A 26,810-nucleotide genomic window follows, 5' to 3' on the forward strand; every position below is an offset into this window, starting at 1 on the left:
AGGGATGTGCACTTGAGAGATTTTCGTTGGTTCCAGATTACTGAAACATTTTTAATTAATTAGAATCTTTTTATGGTCTTTAATGCATACGGAGTAATGTAATGCAAATGCATGAATGCAAAGGAGGCATCAATTTTGATTCAATTCCATTTAGAAAACTTGACTAGAAAATAAAAGTCTTTACATAAAATTGAGTTAAAAATAAGACTTCGCCCTAATGCTCAGAGCCTTAATTTTCTTAAATAATAAGGCTAGCTCTTGCCTCCGATCTGACTCCAACTCGTATTTCACTCCCAGTATGTCCGCTTGTACTACCAAAGCTTGCAAGTAATCAGCTACCTCCCGAATCTGGGTTTTGGCTTCTCCCATAATGTAATCTCTATTTCTGACTTGATCTTGCATATGGTTAAGCTGCTCTTTCCAACGGTTCTCATTTGCCTTGAACAACTGAATCCGCATCTCACAGTTTTGCAGTGACGTTTCTAATTCTTCTATTTTTCCTCTCATTTCTTCTATCTTGCTCAAGCTCGCCCTAAATTCCATTGCAGTGTTGCGATTTCGGTATTGATGAAGAGACTTCTCGAGTTCTGCCAATCTAACCTTTAATTAACCTTGCTCATTTCTGCTTTCCAACAGACTCTTCTCTAGATCTTCATTTCGTGTCTGAGCTTCTCGAAATTTCCTTTCCCATCGATTGGCCTTGGTCTTTTCTTCTCGAATTTCATGGCGCCATTGTTCGAAAGTCTTACCTAACCCCGCAGTCTTCATAGACTGGCGTAACTTCTTATAGTCAGTTTTCAAACTGCCTAGATCCTCTTCGGTCTTAGTTTTCCCCTTTCTCCACTTTTCAGCCTCTGACCTCTGGACATCAGCGTTTAATCTTATGTACATCTTCTCTTCTTCCAATTGTTTGACCTTTTTCCCAAGCTCTGAACTCTTCTTCTCGAAGTCTTGTTTTATAATTTCCAACTCTGACGGGGCGACTCGTAATTGTTCTACCATAGGTTGAGTATTCTCCAAGCTTGGCCTAGGAACATTATCATTAACCCTCTTCTTAAACCATCCATCATACTCGGGCGTCACCATAGAACCGACAGCAATCCTCTTCATCCAACGAGTTTGCTTCCAAGCATCGGATAGCTCCCGAACTTTCGTCTTATAGTGGCCACCTTTGAAAGAGAATTCACACTGAGCAAGTTCGTAGGTCGTGGGCACAAACTGCCTCAATTTATATTGTCTTAATGTAAGTAATGGGGTATACCCGTAGCTCCCCAAATTCCTAACAATGGCACCCAATCAAAGTTACCACATCGATACATGATCTCATCAGGAACCATCCAATATGCTCTCCACTCGATATCCCCCTCCTTAAGGCTTTAAAGAATTTCCATCCACTTCTCCTCCGAGATATCCTCTCTCCTTTGTATGGCTGCCTCCTCTTTCAACGGGGAATAACCTTCGGCAAAGACCCGATAAGAAACCTTGTCTACTTTCCAAAAGTGCCCATGAAACCACACTATCAACAATTGTGTGCATCCAATAAACCGTCCTTCGCCCGTCTTCTGACATGTGCTCAAGGATTTGAACGTCTCAGCCAATATTGCCAGTACTGGTGTGATTCCCTTCTCAGGACGATCGAATAAGTCAGTGACTATCTCATCCACGTACCTTAAAGCCTTAGGAAAAATTACCAATCCATAGATGCTTAAGGCGAAGATATCGACCCTTTTTTTTTCATCCGGATGTGTTAAAACCAAATCTCTCAAATTCTCCCAAGGGATACATTTACTATCTCCCTTTTGTTGAATCCGAGCATTGACCCAAGGCTCGCTCATCCCTGAAATGTTCATCAATTTCTTCATGAAGGTTTGACCATTAAAAACCTTGGCATAAGCTTTTCTAACTTACATTTTTGGACACCTGAGCAGGGTAGTATATTCCTCTACGGTAGGCACTAAATCCACTTCCCCAAAAGTGAAACACTTGTAAGCAGAATTCCAAAATTGAACCATAACTCGGAACAGGTGCTTGTTCACCTTAATATCTAGCAAGTAAGATATATCACCATAGCTTTGATAGAACAACTGTTTGGTTCCTTCATCCCAACAAGCCCAGATATCTCTTAACTCTTGCAACTCATTCTGTGCTACATTGACGCGAGTGAATTCCTGCAATTCTGATGTATATCCTTCTGTCAAGCTATCCCCTTTCTCCGATTGTAACTTCTCTGACTATGCGCGGACGGCCGCATTATCTTTAACTTTACCAAGAAATTCATTCTCTATGTTAAACTTTCTAACTTAGTAATCGAATACGAATCAACACCTCCTTTAGTATGCAATGTTATGCAAAATACAATCAAAACAAGACAAGTCAATATCAAGTGTTAATAATAAAATACAAGCAAATAAAGATAATCAAAGCGTATTTATATGGGCGACCACTACAATTAAACCTAACTCCATCTAAAGAAGGCTCTTAGGGTTCCCTATATGTGGTTTGGTTCTAGAGTAAGGGGACCCGAGCCAGCAGATTCCTCGATCCTTACCTATTATAGGCTCATATGGGTCGAGTTCGGTTCAGGGGAATACATTTCCCTATGACCATGCGGAGATGAAAATCTCACAAAATCATAGGTACGGATGTATCCCAGAAGTAATCCACTAGCCCATGCGGAGGTGAAAACCTCACGAAAGCATAGTTTCTTACTCCGACTGAGAATGTGTGACCACAGCGGTCATGCAATCAATGCAATGTTATTCTACAAGACCCGAGCCATAACAATCATACAATCAAATGCAATTGAAGAAATCATGATTTTTCAAAACAAATTTTCACTCAATTGACAAAAGGATAGCAGATAATCAATTTTATAGCTTGACTCTCTTATTGAAATCCCAGTGGAGTCGCCAAGCTGTCGAAACCATTTTTTTGAAAACGGGGATCGACTTTTTGAAAACAAAACGTGGAGTCGCCACCAATCTTTTATTTAGGTATGATTGGGTCACCTAATAACACTTTGTTTTATTAAAATCGATTTTGGCTTACGTAAACATGAGAAAATAAGTTTAGGAGTCGGTTACGTATGAGGAAGGATTAGCACCCTCACTACGCCCAAAATTGGCACCAAATTGATTAAGTACTGTCCTTATATCTAAGTTTTAAAGCTATTTTTGAAATATGGTTCCTTTTGAAGCATTTGAATGGCTCAAGTTGGTCGTCAAAATTTTCTTGTTTCGGGGGAATACAGCATCACATCCAGCACGATAGGACACGATCCTTTATACCTTCAAAAACACGATGAGTTTTGACTTTTAAAAGTTTATATGTTGAAAACTACAAAAGAATGTCCAATTATTTAGCCCGACGAAAAAAAATGAAACCCAGCACAGTAGGGCACGATTCCTTGAATTTCTAAACATTGAACATTGCCTTGTTGTAGAATTTAGAAAATATGAGTGAAATTCAAAAGGGACATTTGATCATTTTGAACAAACAAAAAATTGCAACCCAGCACGATAGGGCACGACTCCCCGAATTGCCAAGCATCAAACATTTCCTTCGTTTTAGAGAATTTTTAAAGGCATGAGTGAAATACCAAAGGAATATTCGATTGTTTCGAACAAACAGGAAATTGCAACCCAACACGATAGGGCACGATTCCTCGAATTGCCAAACATCAAACATTGCCTTCGTTTCAAGGAATTTCTAAATGATTAATCATAAAACTGGCTTAAAACGCATTAATTTTACTTGAAATAAGATGGAAGAATTAATCTTGAAGAGTTGGACCTTATAAAACAATATTTCGTAAACCAAAAATAAAACAATGATCATGATACAATACACGCACCAGACACAATAATTGATGAATGAAGATAATGTAGCCTTATATAATCAACTAATAAAATAAACAATTGGATATGACCAACCTAAAAAATATAACCCAATTTCTATCATGTATGGAGGATAATTGATATAACGATACAGGACGAAAATGATAATATAATAATACATCACAACAAAACAAATCAAACAAAACGATACTCACAATAATGTGCCACAATAATATACAATCCAATATAACATAATTAATACGAGATATACAAAACAAAATGGAAATTAAAAGAACAATATGGTATAAAACAAAATTAAAAATAGCGATAAACATGTAATACATAACACATGAATTAATGGATTTTAAAACTAGAGATACATATGTAATCATTTAAAATATATGTTATGGAATGGATATTTTAAATCGAATAATATCTGGAGGGTTAAAGAATATTGGTTTAAAATTGACAACTTATATACAATAAAGGAGAATTAAAAATATGCAAAGATAATAAAAGTATATAATGAAATATAATTTTACTTAACACATTAGATTCACAAATTATATATATGTAAATAAGTTTAGAATAAAAGGAAAATGCATATAAGATTAAATTAGTTTTATTATAAGTTATACAATGGGCTTAGAAACATATTTATTTATAAAAAATATAGGTATAATATACATGAGTTTAGTGATGTATGCACCAATGTTTACGATATCATATAATAATAATTTAACTAATGTACAAAACATGTGATTTCTTTTTAATCAACAAGTACAGGTATTTAAAATATAAAAGGGTTATATGTATGAATAATATAATACTAATAATATATAGAATAAAGTTAATTTCATTTTGAGGTATATATATATACATATATATAATAATGCATAAAACATAGAACAATATATAAAAAGTGAAATTACAATTAATCGACTACAACAAATAAATAAACAAAATTATGCAATGATACAATCAATATCAATAAACACGAATAATAGAGAAAACTATAAAAATGAATCTAAACAAAACCTAATTGAAATCAAATTAAAATAAAGAGGATAATTCACAAATAAAATAAACTGCTGGGGTTAAAATACAGACCCAGGCAAATGTGCGAGTAACCAAGGAGGGCCAAATGGGAAATAAAACCCTTCCATCCAAAACGCACCTTTCGATCAGGGACCCAGATGAAACAATAATGAAATTCCGAGGTGAAATTAAAAAAATAAAAAAGGGAATGGGACTACATTGAAAACGACCTCAAAAATGGAGGGACTGAGGGCGCAAATAAACCCTCAGTCCAAAAACACGCGGATCCTAGGCTGTTTTCGGGTCGGAGTTAGGGTCAGGTGATTAAACGACGCCGTTTTGGGTATTGAATGTTTGCCCTAAAACGACACCATACCGAGGAGCTATAAAAGCAATTTTTTTTTTGTGAAATCATCATTTCCTCCGAGTTTCAGGAAAAAAATGGGAAAGTGGGAGTTGTTTTCTCTCTGGGGAAAAACCCAGAACCGGCCAAAGAGGTCCGGCCATCCCCATCGTGACTCCGCTGTACGGTGGCCGGAAATCACCAAAAGCTAAGAATTTTTATTTTTTATTTTATCTAATATATATATATTGTTTTTAGCAGGATAGATTCGGAATATATAAACAAATTCGGAAAAGAAAAAAAAGAAAAGAAAAATGAAAAAGAAAAAAAGTAAACCTTTGATTCTGTCTTTTATTTCTTACTGCGATTTGAGTGAATATTTTTGAGGTCTTTTGATGATGTTTCTTTTTGTATTTTACGAAGACCAAATCCGAAAAAAAACAATCTCCTCTCTTCGGCTTTTATAAAGCCATTACATACATTTTTTATCATTTTCACTATTGTTTGCGTGTCTATCTTGCAGGAGTAGTTGGGGCGGTGCTGAGTAGGTGGTGGTAGACGTCGGTGGTGGATGGGACAAGGGCAGACCTAGGTGCGGCTCACCTAGGGTTTCCTTTTGATTTTTTTGAATTGAAAAATTGTGGGCTTGGTGGGCTAGGTTTAGTTTTAGAGTGGGCTTTAGGTTTGAGTGTATCTGTAATTGGCTTTAGGGGTTATAGAAATGGGTTTTGAGCAGGGCAAATTGGGCTTGTAACACTTGTGTTTGAAGCCATAGTATAACATGGTAAATGGAATAAAAGCTTGGTATGTGCTTGTGAATTTAAGTTAATGTTTTAAGTATATATATGAGATAGGCCAAATTGATGAATTTTGACATGTTTATAATTCGAATTTGAATGATGTTTTAATAATATAAATTGATTATATAAATGTGGTACTAATGAGGGTACATTGGTTAGACACTTAGCATGATTTTTTTGACCTGAATATTATATGATACAAAATGTTTGCAATTTTTGTCTGTTTGATCGATAAACTCCGGTAATGCTCTTTAACCCGGTTCCGGCGAGGGATACGGGTTGGGGGTGTTACATTCGAGGTGGCAAATTAGGTTCTTTCCGACAGTTAATGAGTTTGTTTTTGACATAATATAGTGTTGTGTTAATTAGTTTCGCATTTTTGTCTTTAATGTTTAATTTTGATAAAATAAGCATTTTTACGCATGTTGTGATGACTCGTTGGGCCAATGTAAGCCTAGGATAGGACTAAGAAGTCAATTTAGTGTGCAGGACACTATTTTCAGACAAAGGAACATTAGGGATAACACCAGTGTCGTGACACCATATTTCGAAGTAAGAAAAATGCCTTGTGAAGTTTAGCGTCATGACATTGATGTGACAGAGGCTAAAATATTGCTAAGGGTATTTCCGTCTACAGAATGTAACTGAACTAAAGGTTGAAATCCAATATTTTATCAATCAGTCCGCAAATTGCTTTTATTTACATTAGAGCCTGCTCAAATAGAAAGCTTTTCAAATTAATACCCAAAGTTACCATTGAAACTCAAGCTTTAACATTTCCAGGTGTGACAATGTGCTAAAAAAATGGTATTGTAATGGACATGAATTTAACAAAGAATCTTAATGATGTTAACAATTCTTAAAATTTATGCCAACATTTTTATTAGAATAAAATATTTAGGTTAACTAATTGCATTATAAACATTGAAGTATCGAATTATGTCAATTACAAGATAAATATTAAATCTCAAATTTGAGTATAATGTATATAAGGGCTGAAATTCAAATTTGATCATTTTATATAATCTACAAAAGAGGGTCTGTAATTAAAATTTAACTATTATGATTAATAATGTAAAAAAAAGGGTAAGGAACTAATAAAAGAGGGAAGTACATAGGGTTCCTTTTATATATAGTAGTTTAGGTTATATTGCACAAGCCAATTGATTATTTAAGCTTAATTTTATTTAATCATTTTAATACATGAAAATAAAACTAAATAATAAGAGTTAATTATACCATATACCCCCAAACTATGATCCTTAATTTAAATTGGTCCCTAAACTTCAAAAGATTCTAATTACATCTCTAAGCTATCAATGTTAAATCAACTAAGTTCTTCCATTAGTGAAATTGTTAATTTAACCATTAAATGACATGTAAAATCTTAGGTGACATAATTTAAAATGAAAATTTAAAAAAAAAGTTGCCACAACTTTTAAAATTTAAAACTAAAATTAAAGTAAAATAAAAAAAAAAGAGAGAATGAACAATAGTTTCTATAAAAGCTTCAAAAACCTCAAAATCTAGATATTTACAATATTCATTTTGCTTTAAATTTGGTAAAAAGACTTCTCTGGTCCCTCTCAATTTTGGAATTGAGCAAATTAGATCCTCTAAAAAAAACTTGGAGCAACTTAATCCCTATCAATTTTTAAAGTGAGCAACCAAGGACAATTAATCACGACGTTAATGTCTTTCATCAATTGTACATAATTTTGATTAATATAATTACAATTTTAGCCTTCACTATTTATATATTTTGTCATTTTGGCCTTAATTCTAAAAATTTCAACAAATTTAGCCTCAACATTTACTTATTTGCACAAATTTTGTGAGATAAATTTGTTAAATTGAGACCAAATTGACAAAATGTATAAACTTTGAGGGCTAAAATTAATATTATACCAATCAAAATCATGTATAATTGATAGAAAACATTAACTTCATGATCAATTGTCCTTACTTGCTCACTTTTGAAATTGTCAGGGATTAAATTGCTATGATTTTTTTGAGAGGGACCAATTTGCTCAATTTCAAAATTGAGAGGAACTAGAGAGACCTTATTACCTTTAAATTTTTCATTTCAAATTGTGGTACATAAATCCAACTTCTAATTTAACAATTAAATTAACAATTCTAGTAACGTAAAAACTTTTTAAATATAATATTGATAGTTTAAAGATGCAATTAAAATATTTTAAAATTAATCTAAAATAAAAATCATAGTTTGAGGAGATTTGGTGGAATTAACCCGGATTATAAATAAAAGGAATTGAATAAGGAAAAATAAGGCACCAACAATCCCGTGATGCAGCAGCAATGGCAAGCATATGTATATGATGAGCTGCAATTCAATAATACTTTCAGTAACCGACACCGACAGGCACCACCACCGTCAACGCCGCCGACACGGACATCCAACTATGCCAGAAGAAAGAAAGAAAACATGTAGTGACTATATACTTGAATAATTTCATGCCAAGTCGTTGACTATTTTCATTAAAACTCACAAGCTAAGCTTCACATGAAAATTTCCCCTTTGCTTGTATTTTTAAACTATGGATATATATGAATGATCTCTCATGCCTATCTTTTAATTAAATTAAATTAATCAAAGGCATATTAATTGAATTGCAAGGAAGTTGTCATTTCAGGTCTATTGATATAATATTGATGATGCTACTTCTTCCAGATTGTAAGTCTCATAGTAATGAAATATAACTTCAATTCTGAGGGAATCTCTAAGCAAAACAAGGAAAATGAGATGGGCTCTACATGCATTATTTAATAGAGATAAGAGGATTTGAGTTCACATGCTATATATAAGTAAGGTATAATTCTAGTTTCAGTCCTCCTATTATGCTAAAATTTGATCTCTACTACTAAATATAATTTGATATACATAACTATTAATTGCTGTCATTAAAAAGTTAACTAGGATAACTTTCGGTCCCTTTATTATGTTGAATTTTGATATTTAATCTTTTTACTTTAATTTCATCCTCTATTTTTATAATATTATTAAATATATTCCAATTGATATCACTACTAACTACTGTAATTAAAGTTCGTAAACAATGTTATTTGGGCTATGTTTGTTGTAAGAAAATTATCAACAAAAAAAACATCATTTTAATGGCGGCAACATTATTATCAAATTAAACCTGCTGATGATATTATGAAAGTAAATAGATCAATTTATGTAAAATTAAAGTAGAAGTTTCCCTGACAATTGATTTGAAGGAGTAGAAGTGGATTTTTTTTCCAAATATTTGAACCAAGTTCAAAACTTAGAGTTGTTATTGTTAGGAGGGCTTTATTGAATATAGTGGTGGATATTGGCAATAAACTTTTTTTTTTTTGGGAGGGGGGAAAACTAATTTTTTTTTAAAAATTGAGGGTTTTAATGAGAATTTTTAAAAATTTTGATAGGTCTAATTATAAATGTTCAAAAATTTTGGAGGTTTAAAGAAAATTTACAAAAAGTTTTGAAGAGTCTAATTGAAAAAAAAATCAAAGTTTAATGAAAAATTTCAAATTTTTAAGGGACTACTTAAATTTTTTAAAATAATTTAAGAGTACAATTAAAATATTTAAAAAAAAATTGTGGGGGCGTAGGTCTTAATGACCATCCATCGCCTGAATACCACTCTCAACTCGAATAAAATTGATTTTTTTATTATAAAATGGATGAAGGAACCTGTGGTTATACACAAAAAGTAGAAGTTTCGAATTTCAACATAATAAAGGGACTAAAACCATAATTAGACCCACGGTTATGGACCCGAATCCATTAGTATGGAACATTTTCTTTTCCAAGTGAAAACCCCTAGTATATGAAAGAGTGAAAAAGTGCTTTCGTTGTTGTGGAATAAGAAGCCTTCGTATCTTAATACATGTATTTAATTTATTCGGGGCTATTAGAGTGGGATCCACTTTTTGGGGAATATGAGTCGAAGTAATAACAAGAATATTTCTAATGGAACATCTTTCACAATCCTTGAAGAGATAGTTCACTAATAGACCGAGGGATAAGTAATTCGCCTCATTCACATCCAGATCATGAATGTTTGGAATCCATATCAAATAGAGATTGTATGTAGCTTCATTGGAACTTTGACTCTCATTTTCCTTGACGCGGGACTTAGCCAGTCAATGTCAAATTGTCAACCATTTTAAAGTGGTTCCTCGTTCCTTGAAGAATCCTCCAACACATTTTTTCACCATTAATGTACATAGATGACTTTTTCCATTTCTCCATTATAAATGCATATCAACCACTCCCAAAACTTTTCAAACAAGACACAATCCTTCCCTCAATTTCCCTAAGAAATCCTCTTTAAAACCCATATTTTCTTTTAATCTCTTCCATTGAAGAAACTAGCTTTTAGAATCAAACATGGGGAACTATGTTTCTTGCACTTTATCGACCCCATTCAGCAAATCATCAAAGACCACAAAAGTGATTCTCCCAAGCGGTGAAATCAAGCAATACGAGGAACTCATCAAAGCAGCTGAGCTAATGCTAGAAATACCAAACTTCTTCGTTGTAAACTCTCGATCCCTCAAGGTGGGAACCAGGTTTTCTCCACTAAGTGCTGACGAAGATTTAGAGTTCACCAACGTTTACGTCATGTTTCCAATGAAAAGAGTGAACTCTACGGTCACAACAGCTGATATGGGAGCTTTGTTTATGGCTGTAAATTCGGTTACCAAAAAGGGGTTTGGTGGAAAAGTAAGAATATTGCCAGAAGATCAAGATAATCTAAGTGATGTTTCATTGGAAAATGAAGATAGAAGAACAATGACGAAGCTGAATTTGGATGATATTGAAGAGTTTTCAACACCAGAGTTTATGCATAGATTATCAATGTCAAGGTCTAAGAAACCATTGTTAGAAACTATAGTTGAGGAGCCTATTCGTGCGAGATGAGGTCCTATATGAAGTTTCAATTTGTGGTATTATTTTCTAGTTGCGAGCTTTGTGGGCGGAATTGATTTAGGAACGTAATAGAAAACCGAAGATTCTGATGTATTGATGGAGATAGTATTTAAAATAGTTTTTTAATTATGTTTATGTTATTATATTTATCTGTAAATGATTTTTCTATTTATTGTAAAAATATATTGAGGCATTGTCATTTGTGAGCAAAACACCTTCTTGTAGGATTCAATTGCAATACTTTTAAAATGTATATCCCTAAGAAGCATTTACTGAGCCTGCACTCAGCAAAAATTCGTAAATGATCGTCACACCAAAATTTAGTCCCAGCTATTTATTTCTTCTTGATTCTTGTATAATTCTTTTTATTTTGTTTGCGGATTTCTAAATACTGTTGAATTTGTAATTTTTTTTTAAAGTTCAAATAAAAATACAAAAGCCCAACTCAGACAACATTTCTTTTAAGTCAATATTTCCTTATATTTCATCTTTGGCTTCCAATTCTGCCAAAATTTAGTAAAAACTTTTAATTAGAATATTTATATTAAGGTGGTTTAGTGTTTCACATGTTTTGTTATGATTCTAAGATAAGATAATATGATTTTTTCGAATGTAACCATTAGTGAGAAAGTTATTTTACAAGTATTAATTAAAATCCATAGAAAGTTGTATTATCTTATTTGATTCATTAAATACTTTTTAATAATGTAATGATAATTTATAAAATTACCCTTATTATATAACAATATTATTCATGTACTTAATATTTTACAATAAACTTTATTAGTAATAGGTTGAGTCTTAGCTTGATTAATATTAACATTGTTTCCAGTGCAGGAAGATGTGGGTTCGAATGCGTTGAAGTACATTATCTTTTTATTTAAGGGGTGGAGGAGGAGCTATGGGTTGTTTTTAAGCATTGATAAGAACATTAATTTTAATTGAAACCTTCAATCAATATACCGAAAAGGAAAGATAGGAAAACAATAAAAATAAATATAATAGGTATACAATATACTATATAGATGATTAAATATGCCTATTGAAAATAAAACTAAAAAAAATCAAAATAAAATAAGATTAATTTTATCTTTAATATCTTTTAACTTTCCAAACTTACATAGAAAAGTAATTTTCCCACCATTTATCATATTTATAGGAAAATATCTGCAAAGAAAAGTTAAATTAAAAAAAAAGTAATTTATTTTTGCATACTAAACATTAAAATCACACTTCAATTGATTAAATTCTTAAAAAATTATTATATTCTATTATATCAAATGCTAACTAATAATATTTTATTAAACAAATTAGGATGAGGAATTCGTGTAAACTTTCCAATTTAATGTAGGAGTTTAGTACAAGGTCCAATATAAGTTTAAATGCAAAATGTTATTACATTTACATATGTACATTTTCGGAAATACTGTTTTTTTTTTTCAGAATTTAATGCAAAAGTTTCTTAATAGCTTAGAATTAAAATGAAACAGAACTGTGTTCTATATAATATGAATAAATATATCATTTACAGTTGCATTTAATTTGTTGCTATCATTTAAATGGTGGAGTTGGGTTTAATGTGCCACTAGTTGTACGCTTGACATTCAAATATTGGGAAGTTGCGGGTTCTGTTCCAGCGTGCCTAATGTTAATGTTCGTAAGTTTCACAATTTCACTCTGCAAAGTACCGCTGTAAAATGCTGTAAAATGTGCCACGGATGTTGTTAAAGCTTATGTTGCTTAGTTTAACTTTTTATTCTTCCTGCGTTTATACAATAATGATTCAATGATTGATTAAATATTCTCATTCTATTAGGATTTTGATAAATATGTATATACTTTTAACTTGCATTTATTCTATGTGCAATAATTTTGATCAATTATAACAGGGATAGGGACATTGTTCACGGTAATATCCTGAAATGCATTTTCGATATAGTGCTAGAATATTCGCTTGGCCCAGATTTGATTCGAACGCCATTCACAGTATCACTGATGGTACAATTTGAGACTTTAATTCCCTCAACCGACTCTTCATTTTGGAACTCTCTAAGACTATCAACATTGATACCATGTCCTGGTCCACAAGTTACTCCTTTTGAAGAGTGTGCCTCGCATTTTTAGATATTTTGTAGGTATTTGATGCAACCAAAACCGAAGTAGAGGTGATGTCTTGTCCAAGAAGCACGAGACATCATGACGACACGACGAAAACGTTCCGATGAGGAAGCATGTGACGTTTCAATGACTCAACGTATTCCTCAAGCAACATAGTCACATTTTTACATCCAAGCAAGACTCTTTCTTCCACTCAAATCCTAATTACTCTAGAGAAGTTTTAGTCAGATTAATCCTCTATATTTAGCCTATAAATAGAGCCATTATAATTCTAATAGAGGTGATCATAACATACAACGTTAGTGAAAAATCCAAGAGAATGTTTTAGAGAACTTTAAAGGGAATTTTATGTTTTAGCTAGATGATGGCGTGGGATACATTGTGTATACCAAAAGGAATGGGCGACATTGGTTTTAGAGATCTAAGGCTATTTAATTTTGCGCTTCTCGAGAGACAAGTGTGGTGGCTCATAAATCATAGAAATACCTTATGTTACCAAGTTCTTAGCTCCAAGTACTTTCCGAATGGTAATGTGTTCCACCCGAAGAGGGTCGACAAACCTTCCTTCTCATAGACGAGTATTATGAATGCGACAAAAGCTCTTAAGGCTAGTTTTGGGTGGCAAATAAGGGATTGCACGAAAGCAAGGATTGAGCTAGATAGGTGGGGTTTTAAAGGTCTTGATGGTAAATCCCTAAAGGATCCTAGTAGTGGTAGTCAGGAAAGGGTTGTGTGCGAGTTGTGGGAGCCTAATAATCGTGCATGGGATAGGGACCGGGTTCGAGAGCTCTACAGTGACTTTTTGGGAGATTAAATTTATGCTCTACCGCTTATTAAGGATAGGCTATCAGATAGAATTATTTGGTTCCATAATAAGACCGGATGCTACTCGACAAAATCCAGTTATTCTTGGCTTATCCTTAAAAAGATTGGGTATGGGTCGCATTGACTATTTTGGTGAATCATTTGGAAGCTCCGTGTTCTCCCTAAGATTCGTATTTTTCCATGGCAGGTTGGCCATGATTTACTCCTGACAAACATTAAAATTTCCTCCGTTTATGATGGTTTTAATCACCGGTGTTTGATGTGTGGGAGTGGGGAAGAAATGACTATTCATGCCCTTAAATAATGCCTTAAGGCCCGTGCGGTTCTTGCTCTCGGTGGGATTGACAAATGTCTTCTCGACAATGAGTATGAAAGGTGCATCGATTGGCTGGAGGAGGCCACGCGACTCTTGGAAAAGAAGGCCTTTAAGGACCTCATTTCGGTTTTGTAGAACATATGGAATAACCAAAATAATGCCATCTTGCACGGCAAGGATGAAGACGCTACGATAGTGTTGGATCGGGCCAAAGCTTTAGGGGATGATTTTAGAATTCACAACTTCACAAATGCTCTGATGATTCCCATGAACCCCAGTGAACCGTATCAAGAAGTATCATGAGGACATCACTATCTTTGAGCCCAATTGTGCAAGTTTAGTGAACTATATCAAGAAGTATCTTTGAGGGCATCACTATCTTTGGTTATCGCATAGAAGAGATTATTGGCATTTTAGAGTTCTTTACCAAAGTTAAGATTAATCGGATTGGTCATATAAGCAACATAATTGCAGACAAGCTGTGCAATTTAGCATTAAACAAAAAGTATACTCTATCCTTTGACATGGAGTATCCTTGCGATATCCATGAGTTTATAATGCTTGATTCGTGTTAATGAAAGGTAGTGGCCTTCGGGCCCATTTTTGTCCAAAAAAAAGTATAATGCTTTTTCCACACATTTTTATTTTTCTCAACATAGTTATTTAACATTCGGCCAAATATACCATTTCATATCCTTCACATATATTTTCCTTAACATATTTCATTATTTCACTATTTAGTCCTTTATTTAATATACATTTTATTTTACATTTGTATCCTAAATAACTTCTATACTACAACATATACATTTAAAGAAAATAATTTAAAATCCTTGTAGTACTTACAACAAAATGGTTAAGATGATGTATCTTCTTCTTCCTTTAATCCTTGGCCTTCTCTTTTCCTTTTCCTTCAATTAGGTTCTCTCCATTCTTTTCTTTTTCTTCAATTTCATATAAAAATATATAACGATTACAAGTTAAAACTAAAATCAAATAACTTTTCTATGATAGTTTATGAAAATAAACATGTATGGCATGATAATTTCATCATCTCTTACCTTAAGCCCTTGAAAACCCAAAATCCTAACTCTTACATTTTCTCTCCTTTAACACATCTATGTTCTCTCATGAGATTAAGGTGCACACTAGCCTTATTTATAGTTTTTAGTAAAGAAATAAAAAAAAAAACAAAAGAAGAAGGTTTTGAACTTGGTTTGTTCAACAATGGAAGAAGAACTCAAAGGGGATAAAAGAAAGTTTGATTGAGCCTAATGGTGGGTAACGTTTGGTTAAATGAAAAAGATGACAATTTTTCATCTTTTTCTCCATTTTTCTACACAATTCCATTAAAATATCTCATAGTTTTTTAATTAAAATAGTAAAAGTGCTAATAAGTCCTCTAGCCATCCGTCTTTACACTATAGCCCATAATCATTATGCCTAATAAATATCTACTTGGCTAATTACCACTTTATCCTTCCTTATCTTTTATAATTCTTAGTATGACTCATCTTTTGGTTAAATTTCTTCTCAATCCTTCCTTCCTTCCCACCATTACTATGTATCTCTTAACTTTTTTTATTTTTCTTACTTTGGCCACAACAATTTCTCTACTATTTCAATTAAGTCAATATGTCTATTTATAATTTTCCTATATGAGTATTTTTTAATCTTCTATCGGGTTTAAATACTTCCTAATTTAACACTCAAAATTCCTATTTGTTCAATTTCAAGAATTCTGCACTAATTCCTAACCCAATTCATCACTATACCAACTCTAAGTTAAAACGCGGATATTACACTTGCAATCCATGCGGCCTTAGGTGATTTCTTTGCTTCAAATCTACCTAATTTGGCCTAACTTTTGCAAAGTGGGAATTCTTGATAGAAATTCTCCAAGGCACCGAAAATAAAGCGAAAGCAACTCAAAACAAAATAACAACGAAAGAACAGAAAAGCCACAAAAAAGCAAAAACATGCCAAGTGTTTAAGTAAATGCTCTCAATAGTATTCAATTAATATGAAGGATTACAACTGAGTCATTACAAATGAGGGGAAATGTCTCTATTTATAGTTGAGTTCCCCAAAATAAATACAAATTGAGTTACATTGACAGTGAAGATTAGAGCCTATCTATAATTGAGATTCTTAATAGATTTACACAACCTCTTAAGATTACAAAATCAAATCTTATCTTATTACAAATCTTCTAAAATTACTTGTAATACTTATCAAGGTAGCTCTAATTTTCCCTAAGTGTTTTAATGGGCCACCAAGGCTTCAAGTAGAGGTGCTTCTCCACATATTCTACGAATCGGACCAGTTCAAGTGGGTCAAATGAGCCCCATTTCATCAATCGACCTCCATGGGACGCTCTTTGCGTATTCGTCACGGGTTTTGATCTTCCATGGGACTCTCTTTGTGTATTTGTCACGAATTTTGATCCGTAGCCCATGACATATAGACATTAATAAGTATCATAGTGTTTGATAACATTTTTTTTATACAATGCTTACTTTTATCCATAATCTCTCTCCAACCCTTAAATTAAAAGAATAAAGTGTTTAAACACACTGAAACTCACACCTCTTAGCTATTGCAATAACAACCGAACCAATTGAGCTAAAGCTGATGTTTGATAAGACTTAAATGGAAGGTTTGTATTTTTGCGTGTTTTTCTTTCTTTTCTATTACTTGTTTGACTTATACAAGTTCCCTGCAATTAACCTTCGAATATATAAAGGCAGGTATGACTTTGTTAAAATAATAATAATAAATGAAAAGGGAGCTTTCATTGTTTTCCACGAGAAGACTTAAGGAAGATTATTCTTCTCTTACAAATGAGTTGTTAATGGCTTTACAGTAGAACACCATAAATTTACAACTAAATTATGGCCTATTGATTGGGTATTACCCACACTTCAGAGTTAGTTTAGATTTAATTTCTCGTTGTAAGATCATTGTAAATTATAGTAAATAACTCTCGGTCATTAGTAGATCGCAAATCACTATATTATATATTAGAATCTCAATTGAATAATTTCAACGGTCAAACTGTAAATAATTTTCGTTACGGAAAAACTTATATAAAATCGAACAATTATGTAAGTTGACTAATTTTAATTCTGCAAATATTAATTATTGTTTATAATTTATTATTCATAATCATCTTTAACAAAATATACAGATAAAGCCTGTTGATTCGTGTACTCGAATGCAAAGAGTATTGTAAATGATTACAACTAATCATGGTTGGGTTGTGGTTGGATCGACCTAAAATTTTAGGTTCGTTTTTTAGGTTTTAGTTCTGTTTGAGTCTAAAATTTTATTCAAGTCAGACCTAGATAAAAATGTTAAACCCAAACACAGTCTGTCTGTATTAATTTTTTATATAAAAACATATTTAAAAAAATATTATAATACATCAAATATAATCCAAACATTAAAAGTAAATGTTTCGTAATAAATTAAAAAAGTATTTATACTTTAAAACACTAAGATAGTTGCAACTTATCAAGTAAATACCTTTAAAGTACTAGTAACATTAACAATAAAATAAAAGTTATACAATATCTAAATAATAATAACAAAATAGTAAATACAATAGCAAAATAAAATCAAAACAACAGCAAAATAGTAGCAAAAAAAAAAATTTAGCCAGATTCAAGTCAGGTCGGGTTGGGTTTGAGCCAAAAAATCTTACCCATCTAAACGGGACTTATTTTTTTTCCCAAACCAATTTATTAGGCCTATATTTTTTCCTAAACCCTCCCACTTTTTGGGTGGATGACCTACGATCAGGTCTATATATGACAAAGATAAATTACTAGGCCATTTTGAACACTCGTAGTTACTAAATTATTAGTAAGTTTACATTTTGATCACTAGTTTTTTTTAAAAGTTTTCATATAAATTACTAGGCTATCAAAACCGTTGATGTATGACTTGTCTTATTCGCGTCACTTACAACAATTGAAAGCTTTCATTCCTCTTTTTTTCTACGGTTCAAAATTTTTCATGAATAATTTTGAATGTCATGAATCTAAGAATCAAAACCTAAACAATTTTTTTTCGATAGACTTGAATCTAAGGGATATTCTTTTACTCATCAATAGATAATGATCCACAATACTAATAATCAAATCGTAACTTGAAACTCGGTAACCAAAATTTTAAAATAAAACTCAACATCTAAATATTAAATTAAAACTTTTCAAATTATTGGATAAATTAAATGAAAAATTTTCAAATGATTTCAATAATTTTTACAATTTTTGAGATTAAATCACCAAAATTTCATTGTTTTCCTACACCAGCATTAGGATTGATTTTACAAGACCTGCACCAAACTTGAAAAGGAAAACCACCATGAAACAATAAAATAAAATATAGTAAATATCCAAACCACTACGAAACAATAACATAAAATATAGTAAATGTCCAATCTTTTGCACAGACTCTATAAAAACATCAATAATTAATTACATGAGGACATAGACAAATAGAACTGTTTAGCTAAAAATATTAATAATAAAACCAAGCGGATCACATTGATAGTGACTGATAGATTCCATCTAAGGAAACTTTATTATTAATCACAAAAATGTCAAACAAAAAAAGTTTCTTTCTTTTGCTCTGTGTGTATTGATTTTTTTCAATCAATTTTTAGTAATTCAATTATTAATATTTTTCTTATCATTTAATTATAAAAATTATAAAATAGTCACTTAAGTATTTAATTTTATCTTTTTATCACCTTATGAAAAATTTTTATAATTACCAATATTTATAAATTATGTCAATTTAATCTTAATTTTGAAGAGAATTAATCTTAATCAACATTTACACATTATATCATTTGATTTTTTTACAATTGTGTTTTTATTAGTGCCATTGAGGATTAATTTTAAAAGAATAAGAAAAGATGAAAATTATTATCTTATATTTTATATGTTCCTATTTTTTATACTTTCAATGATAATTTTTTTATTTTTTAGGTGAAAAGGTCACAAATTTTAGATGAAAATGTCATAAAGAAACGTAAACCCGTAAAAAACAAAATTACACTATGTGTAAATATTGAAGGTTTGATTTTTGAAAATCATCACAAAATTGACAAAATATATAAATGTTAAGTATTAAAATTATTATTATGCAAATTTTAAAATTTATTACTAATCTAACTTACTAATGTTTGTGTTTATTTTTTCAATTAATAATGGTGATTTGAGAATCAATATAGGGGGCTTTAGGGATTTTTCTTTTCACAAATTAACAAAGAAAAAAATGGATGAGGCGTTACTTCCAAGGAAAGAAAGGAGTATCTGGGAAATACTAACATGGGAACTCACAGTGGAAGAATTCAAGAAAATAAGCTTCGTCGGTGCACCGTTCATGGCGGTAGCTATATCACAGTACCTTTTGCTGGGTGTATCGATGATGATGGCTGGACACCTTGGTGAGCTTGCACTATCTGGTGTTGCCATCGCCACGGCTTTCTGCAATGTGACTGGCTTTAGTCTCCTTGTAATTGAAACTTCTCTTTACCTTTTTAAACTCTTAATGCATGCATCAAGTTCATTACAATGGCTAACATGTTTCTACTATTTATGACTGACAGTGGGGACTTTGTGGTGCACTCGAAACCCTAAACGGACAAGCATATGGGGCAACGCAATACCATAAACTAGGAAGCTACACTTATTGTGCCATAATATGTTCTCTTCCAATTTGTCTCCCGGTGTGTCTCCTATGGATGTATATGGACAAACTATTAGTGCTAATAGGTCAAGACTCTCAAGTTGCAGAGATAGCTAATAGATATGCCATATGTCTCATACCTGGATTATTTGGTTACGCCATTGTTCAATCACAAGTTCGTTTCTTCCAATCCCAGAGCTTGGTTCTTCCTATGATGTTTACTTCTCTTGCAACATTGTGTTTCCATATAATTGTTTGTTGGATTTTGGTATTCAAAATTGGGTTTGGAAGCAAAGGAGGGGCATTGGCTATCAGTTTCTCGAATTGGTTTAATGTTATATTGCTTGGGTTTTACATGAGATACTCACCTTCATGTGAGAAAACCCGAACCCTCCATTTGAAAGATGTTTTCTTGAGTGTCAATGAGTTCTTTCATTTTGCCATACCTTCTGCTGTAATGGCTTGGTAAACAACAAAAACATGATCCCTTTTGAGGCTGTCTCTTTTGTCATGTTTCTTGTTTATTCTTAATGTGTTGGGTTTTTTTTTTTTTTCCTAATGCAGCCTCGAATGGTGGTCGTTCGAGATTCTTGTATTAATGTCTGGACTTCTGCCAAATTCCAAGCTTGAAACATCGGTTCTTTCTATATGGTATGGTTTTTAAGTATTGAATTTTTAAGTGTAAAGATGTGTTTTGATCTTTGTTGTTTGTGATTCTACCTAGATCTAATTGCTTGCATGTTAAATTGCAGCCTTTCAAGCGACTCTTTGCATTATACTATATCGTTTGGGATTAGTGTAGCTGCCAGGTTTGATCTTTTCCATTTCAATTAGTGGATCTGAATTTTTTCTTTTAGAACTAATTTACTTTTAAAAATTGCTGGGATTTGTAACTCTTTTTTGAGAAAAAGTTTTCAAAGTAACGATTAGTCAAAGAGGACCTCAATACTTTTGGTATTATCCATGGTTAAGTTAAGATTTAGTTAAGATTTAATCTCTCAAGGAGTGTCTAAGTTTATAAAGCAAAAGTGTCTCATCAAATTAGACCATGCATAGCATACACTTAACTACCAAAGAAAATATAGACCTTTGAATAGTAAAGTTTGAACTCACACCCTATAGCATATAGGTCAACTTGAGGGGAGCATAGTACCACTTAATTTAGCTTCAAATCCTAGGATTCTCCGTAAAGTCATGAGAAAAAATGTTAATTTTATTAGAGACAATATCGATTAATTGAGAAGTCCCTTATTTCCGATGAATGGCACTCCGAAAACTATCTCGAAAAAAAATTGATCCCTCAACAATACTATTTAAACTTTATTTTCTTGTATCCAATATGAATATCTTCCGTATTTTCCTCACTTGATTACCTAGTAAAATATATAATTAACCTGATGTAATTGAAATTTTCTCCATTAATTGTGTGTCATCATTTCTACAGTACACGAATTTCGAATGAATTAGGAGCTGGAAATCCACAAGCGGCTCAGATAGCAACTCTAGTTTCAATGCTTATTGCACTCGTGGAAACACTCATTGCAAGTACAATCCTTCTCTGTTGCCGCCATGTTTTCGGGTATGCTTATAGCAGTGAAAACGACGTCGTAATCAAAGTAACACGAATGGTTCCATTGATCTGCCTCTCATTTATTACCGACGGTTTACATGGAGTAGCTTGCGGTTAGTATCCCCAAAAACCATTTTACAGTTAGTCACTTAAAAGCTAACATACTAAAAAGTGGTACACATAATCACACCAACTTGCTTGGTTGCTTGGTTTTTAAAATAATCTAGATTTAATGTAATTATTGAATATCTTAAATATATAAATATACTGATTTCATATTTGGCATAGGGATCGTGAGAGGTATTGGGTGGCAGCATGTTGGAGCTTATGCAAATTTAGCAGCATATTATTTGGTCGGAATTCCAGCAGGAGTTTTATGTGGTTTTGTTTTGAAGCTAAGAGGGGAAGGCCTTTGGGTTGGAATGGTGGTTGGGTCTGGTGTTCAAATGCTTCTTCTTGCCCTTGTCATTGCTTTTACAAATTGGAAGAAGCAGGTTCTTTCATATTTTATGCTTTTAAGTTCTTGAGAAATGTCCAGTTGGTCCAATTTAATTAAATAACTTATTAAAAATAAAAAATAAAAAATTGGTTTAACCAATCTGATTGATTCACGAGTCAATCGGACTGATCTTTTATTTGGGATCTATTCCCGCTGATTCCCTATCCGACCAACCTGTTTGGTCTCATTCTGAAAATAGTGTGGCTAAGTTCATTGATCTATATTTATATATGGCTGTGCAGGCAATCAAGGCGAGGGAGAGAATGCTTCATGGAACTTCAGCGGGCGAGAATGAATCATTTTGAATTAGTTTGGATTGTGTAAAATATGAGCATATACCTCTTATATCTAATATGATTATATTCAATTATTGTGAAATGATGGATGGAAGTTGGAAGTGGTTTAGTTTATGAAATTACATAAAAGATGGAAGCTGGTCAAAGAATCCAATGCATTTTATTCAGATCACACACACTAGTCTAATATATGCATGCTTAAAAATATTAAGTTATGAATGAATGGTCATAAGTATTTTTGCATTTACAGATCATTAACCATTAATGAATAGTATTAGCAAATTTGATCCTCCAATAGTCAATAAAATCAAGTTGTTTTGAACTCTTAACATTTGACTCATCTAGTTTCTATATCATAAGATTGAACTGTCGGAATTGCGTGGTAATGTGTGCATATGTGATAATGTTTTACTTCTGGTTTGAATTGTAAAAGAAAAAAATACTATAAATTTTTTCAACTCCATCCAAATATGAACTCAACTAAGCTTTATTTGAGAAATAAATTCACTTACCAAACGTAATGACAATTGTACATATAACTACGGTGGTTTTCATTGGTATGCTAAACCCTAAACATAGGGTTCTCAAATAAATATGAACAAGGTTCATCATTAAACCTAAGAATTTTAAAATCTACATTATCTATTTATACACAAATTCAAAGGAAAAAGATTTAAGAAATAATAATCAGCTTGAGAGGATGCAAACCTACTTGAATAGTTAATTTTCATTTATCTCATGTAGAGGTGTACATGGGTCGGGCTAAGTTCAGGCAGGTTCAACAAAATTTTTAGACCTGTTTGCTAGTTCTAAGTTTGACCGACTCGAAAAATGAGCTTAAAATTTTGTTAAAGTCTGGCCCTGAATATAAATGCTAAAATCCGGGCAAACAATATACGATGATATAAACTCAAGCATAATTAAGATAAAGTGGAAACTATGTACCCATGTCAATGCATTAATCTCACTTACTTTCTGAATGCCATTCATATGGTAGTTAGAGCAGACATGTCGTATGCAATACCTATAGTGGGTGTGGTCCTAAAGGCTACCCTACTTTTCAATAACGAAGAACATTTCAGTTTCCCTATCTGATATGACACATATGCTAGGCTATGGGCAAACTTAGCGGCACAATCAGCTAAGGAAGAAATCCCAGTCATCTGTTTTTCAAAGGGAATTATTGCAAACGCAATCGACAAAATCTTCTAATTACCATTATGGGTAACTGCAATCAACAACCAATGTTGTTGCCTCTCGTACAATCAGATGTTGTCAATTTGCACCAAAGGCTTGCAGTGCTGAAAAGTTTCCCTGCATTGATAGAATGTCCAAAAGAATCAGTGGAATACTCTTTTCCTAGGGACCAGATAATTGTCAAAGTACACTGGGTGCATTTCCAGATCATTTACAAAACCTGGTACGTACCAATCTAGTACCTGACACCATTGTCATAAATAGTTGTATAAACTATCCGAACTGTGATGCAACTTATCCATAGCCTTTTATTTTGCGACCCATACTTTATAATACAACGACGTGTAACCATGCCAGCTACGGATGTTAGCAATCGACACTGGGACAGAGATCCTAGGGCTTGCCTTCACCATCAGTAGAATAATGTCAAAAGTCATTTTCGAGTCTAGCTTGGGATAGTCTTGACTTACACCTACAAATTATGAGTTAAAGTTAAGTAATCAAAAAAACTGAATACCCTAGCCAAATCACATTGTATCAGAAAATAGAGTGATCACATCGCTCTACCACAACCCAAGTATGTGGACCAGAATACCTTTTTATCATCCGAAATTTGGTCTTCTTCTGAATAGATGCCATGATTTTCCAGTTGCACCTCCTATCGTTCATTGCGCACTTACCAACAAATTTATCCGAATGGGACTTCAGGACGTGATAGTTCACATTGTTCTTGAAGATATACTATTTCAGTGTAGCAAAGAAAACTTCTTTTTTTGGGTATTCCATATCGACTTCTAATACTTGGATGTTTGACGATTAGCTTGCATGACCAGGTGTTTTATGCGGTAGCTACCAAAACTCTAAACCACCATCAACTAAGAGGTCGATGTTGGTCATGTGGGGTGGAGGATCATATGCGCTAAATCATGGATCTGGATTTAGAGTATTCTCCGAGCAGTCATCATCAGAACTGCAAGGTTCTTGCTCCATTGAAACCTACTTTGGTTAAAAAAAAAGCGCCACTTCTAAACTATCTAGACTACACTATCGGATTGGATCTGAGTCGACTCCGATCCGCCAACTGCACCAGCTACCCCTTTTTCCTTACCAACATCTTCTTATCTGCACGTTCCTCTTCATCTGTGCCTTCAGTGTCACTTTCAACCAAGGGGTTCAATGTTACTTCACCAGACTCGATTATAGAGAGTAAGTCAACGATTGTTTTATACTAATGTGCCCACTAAAATCTACACTGGATTGGTGGCCGATGTAGGTCGATATCCTCTGGTATAAGTACTTCCACCTCAGGAAATTGATCCATAAAAGTTGAAATCGAACGCACTGATTGAATATCGAGCTTGGGTGTTGAAGTTCAGGTTACGCTCATAACTAAATTGGTAGTGGCCTCCTAAGTTTAAATCCATGTCGAAAACCGAATAATATTTACCCATATATGTTTCGGGGACATTATAATAGGAGTTTTTTAACAAGCCAATGAGCCCACCGCATAACCGTGTAGTATGACTTTCTACTTCAGCTTTGGTCCCAATATTAGCCACAAGAGTGGCTGAAAAATGACCAGCTCCATCAACCTCGGCAAACTTGACATATAACTCGATTACAGTATTTTCGCTTAAGCAATACAACGATATGGTCGCCTCAAGCTAGAACTCGCATTTCATATCAAATAACTCATCCCTATAAAGGTCAACAGAAACAAGATATTTACATTGCAACCTCAAAGTTCTACCCCGACTCGAACCTCCCACTTTCCTCTTGATTTTAGTCCATAACTCAAAAATTTGAATGGAACGATTGAACGTCAATTCCATGGATTGGGCTTTTGTAAATACCACCTTGACTTTTGTATTACAAATTTGTCCGTCATAGTAAATGACGGATTTTACTTGTCGGCTCATTTCAATATCGGTTACGAATTGGATAAGCATAAGCAAAAAAATCTTCAAACGATTGTCCAAAGAAATGCAGGCATCTCTCACAACTCAACTCTTCAATGTTAGATATAAATTTGCTGCATGCCTAAGTTATAAATATTTCATTACTTTAATAGGAAAATAGAACAATGAGAGAGGGAATGTGTGTTTCAAAATCCATTTTTGAATACGTGCTTTCGTCGAATAATGATAATGAAACAAAAAGTAGTATTCAAAAAACAAGTTTCACAAGTCAATAATTTATCAGAAGCATTTCAAAGGGTATTTATGTTTCAAAACGTGTATCAAATTTCGTTGTGATTCTCGGGGTCAGGTACTTTGTTTAGCCTTTAAGAAAAATGTTAATAAAGGCTCGTCGAGCGGGGCGAGCTTCCCTACTAACATGGTAGGAAAATGCCTATTTAGACGTGCTTTGCTCATGTACAGTGGTCTTGTAACGCATTTTTGACCATAGGAATTTTCTATTTTGCAAACTCATCCTTCCCCATTGCATATAAAAGGGGGTTCTCACTTCATACTCTATCATCCCTCAAACATCATCTCTCTCGGCCTTCATCCCTCCACTATACAATATTTCTCTTTCTTCGTTTTCTTCCCAACTTCAGTGTTACAAATTTCGGTCTCTAATAAAATTTCTCGTTCGAGGTATTCTTGAGTTTTCAATGATACAATATCGTTCCGATGCACACACATTTCATATATCTTGTTGAGATAGGACCATTACCTCTAAAACCTATCTTGTGACAGTCGAGTTCTAAGGTAATTTTGCTTTGTACGATTATTAGTAAAAATCTACGTAGAGGTCTCAATCGATGATCGTGTACGGTTATGGATCGGAGTGTAACGAGGGAACCAATTTATGGTCATTACGCAACCACAAGCTCAAACTTTTCGGATACCAAAAAATGTTACCTTGTAAATATCATACAGAAGTTTGAGGGCATAATCATAGGGAAAAACTGTGGGGCTTCCCATTAGAATTGGCGTAATCCTTTCCTCCATTTCCACGCAGCCAGTATCTTTAACCTTTTTTCTTATCCGAATGCTGACACCGCCATAGAGGCAGGATGACTCTTAGGCGGGGAGCAACTATTGCGATACAGTAGAAGTGATGCCCATTTCGGGATGACAATGGTTTTCATTATTAAACAACCCATTAATAACGACAACTATTATCGTGCCGACCCGATTTTGACATCTACTGTGCTGGAACATCCACTTTCTGCCTAAAAGCCCTCTTATGTCCACCTTGTTGTTAGCCTTCGAATAAGAATGAAATGTTAAAGATACTAGTTGTTTGGAAATAAATAATAATAATTACATTGATTACATCAAAAATCCCTCCGTTTTTCCTTATAATTATACCCTC

At 33.1% G+C, this 26,810-nt stretch overlaps 2 protein-coding genes across 2 annotated transcripts; both read left to right on the forward strand.

Moving 5' to 3' along the window:
* Positions 1–10,296: 10,296 nt before the first annotated feature.
* On the forward strand, positions 10,297–11,174 carry LOC108486724 (uncharacterized). The gene has a single exon (XM_017790923.2). It carries the CDS (start codon positions 10,420–10,422, stop codon positions 10,951–10,953), a length of 534 nt encoding a protein of 177 aa, XP_017646412.1. The 5' UTR covers positions 10,297–10,419; the 3' UTR covers positions 10,954–11,174.
* Positions 11,175–19,434: 8,260 nt separating this feature from the next.
* On the forward strand, positions 19,435–22,438 carry LOC108477037 (protein DETOXIFICATION 3-like). The gene is made up of 7 exons (XM_017779455.2): positions 19,435–19,750; positions 19,845–20,389; positions 20,489–20,575; positions 20,677–20,733; positions 21,369–21,607; positions 21,783–21,988; positions 22,236–22,438. Exons 1-7 carry the CDS (start codon positions 19,511–19,513, stop codon positions 22,296–22,298), a joined length of 1,437 nt encoding a protein of 478 aa, XP_017634944.1. The 5' UTR covers positions 19,435–19,510; the 3' UTR covers positions 22,299–22,438.
* The last annotated feature ends 4,372 nt before the right edge of the window (positions 22,439–26,810 follow it).

The sequence above is a fragment of the Gossypium arboreum genome, chromosome 7 (genome assembly GCF_025698485.1).
Source record: "Gossypium arboreum isolate Shixiya-1 chromosome 7, ASM2569848v2, whole genome shotgun sequence".
Classification (NCBI taxonomy): Eukaryota; Viridiplantae; Streptophyta; class Magnoliopsida; order Malvales; family Malvaceae; genus Gossypium; species Gossypium arboreum.

Excerpts from the sequence above, each read along its gene's own strand:
- LOC108477037 (XM_017779455.2), top strand. The coding sequence starts at position 19,511 with ATGGATGAGGCGTTACTTCCAAGGAAAGAAAGGAGTATCTGGGAAATA. Across the intron at positions 20,734-21,368 it reads GGGATTAGTGTAGCTGCCAG|TACACGAATTTCGAATGAAT; the intron begins GTTTGATCTTTT and ends TCATTTCTACAG. Across the intron at positions 21,608-21,782 it reads TTTACATGGAGTAGCTTGCG|GGATCGTGAGAGGTATTGGG; the intron begins GTTAGTATCCCC and ends TATTTGGCATAG.
- LOC108486724 (XM_017790923.2), top strand. The coding sequence starts at position 10,420 with ATGGGGAACTATGTTTCTTGCACTTTATCGACCCCATTCAGCAAATCA.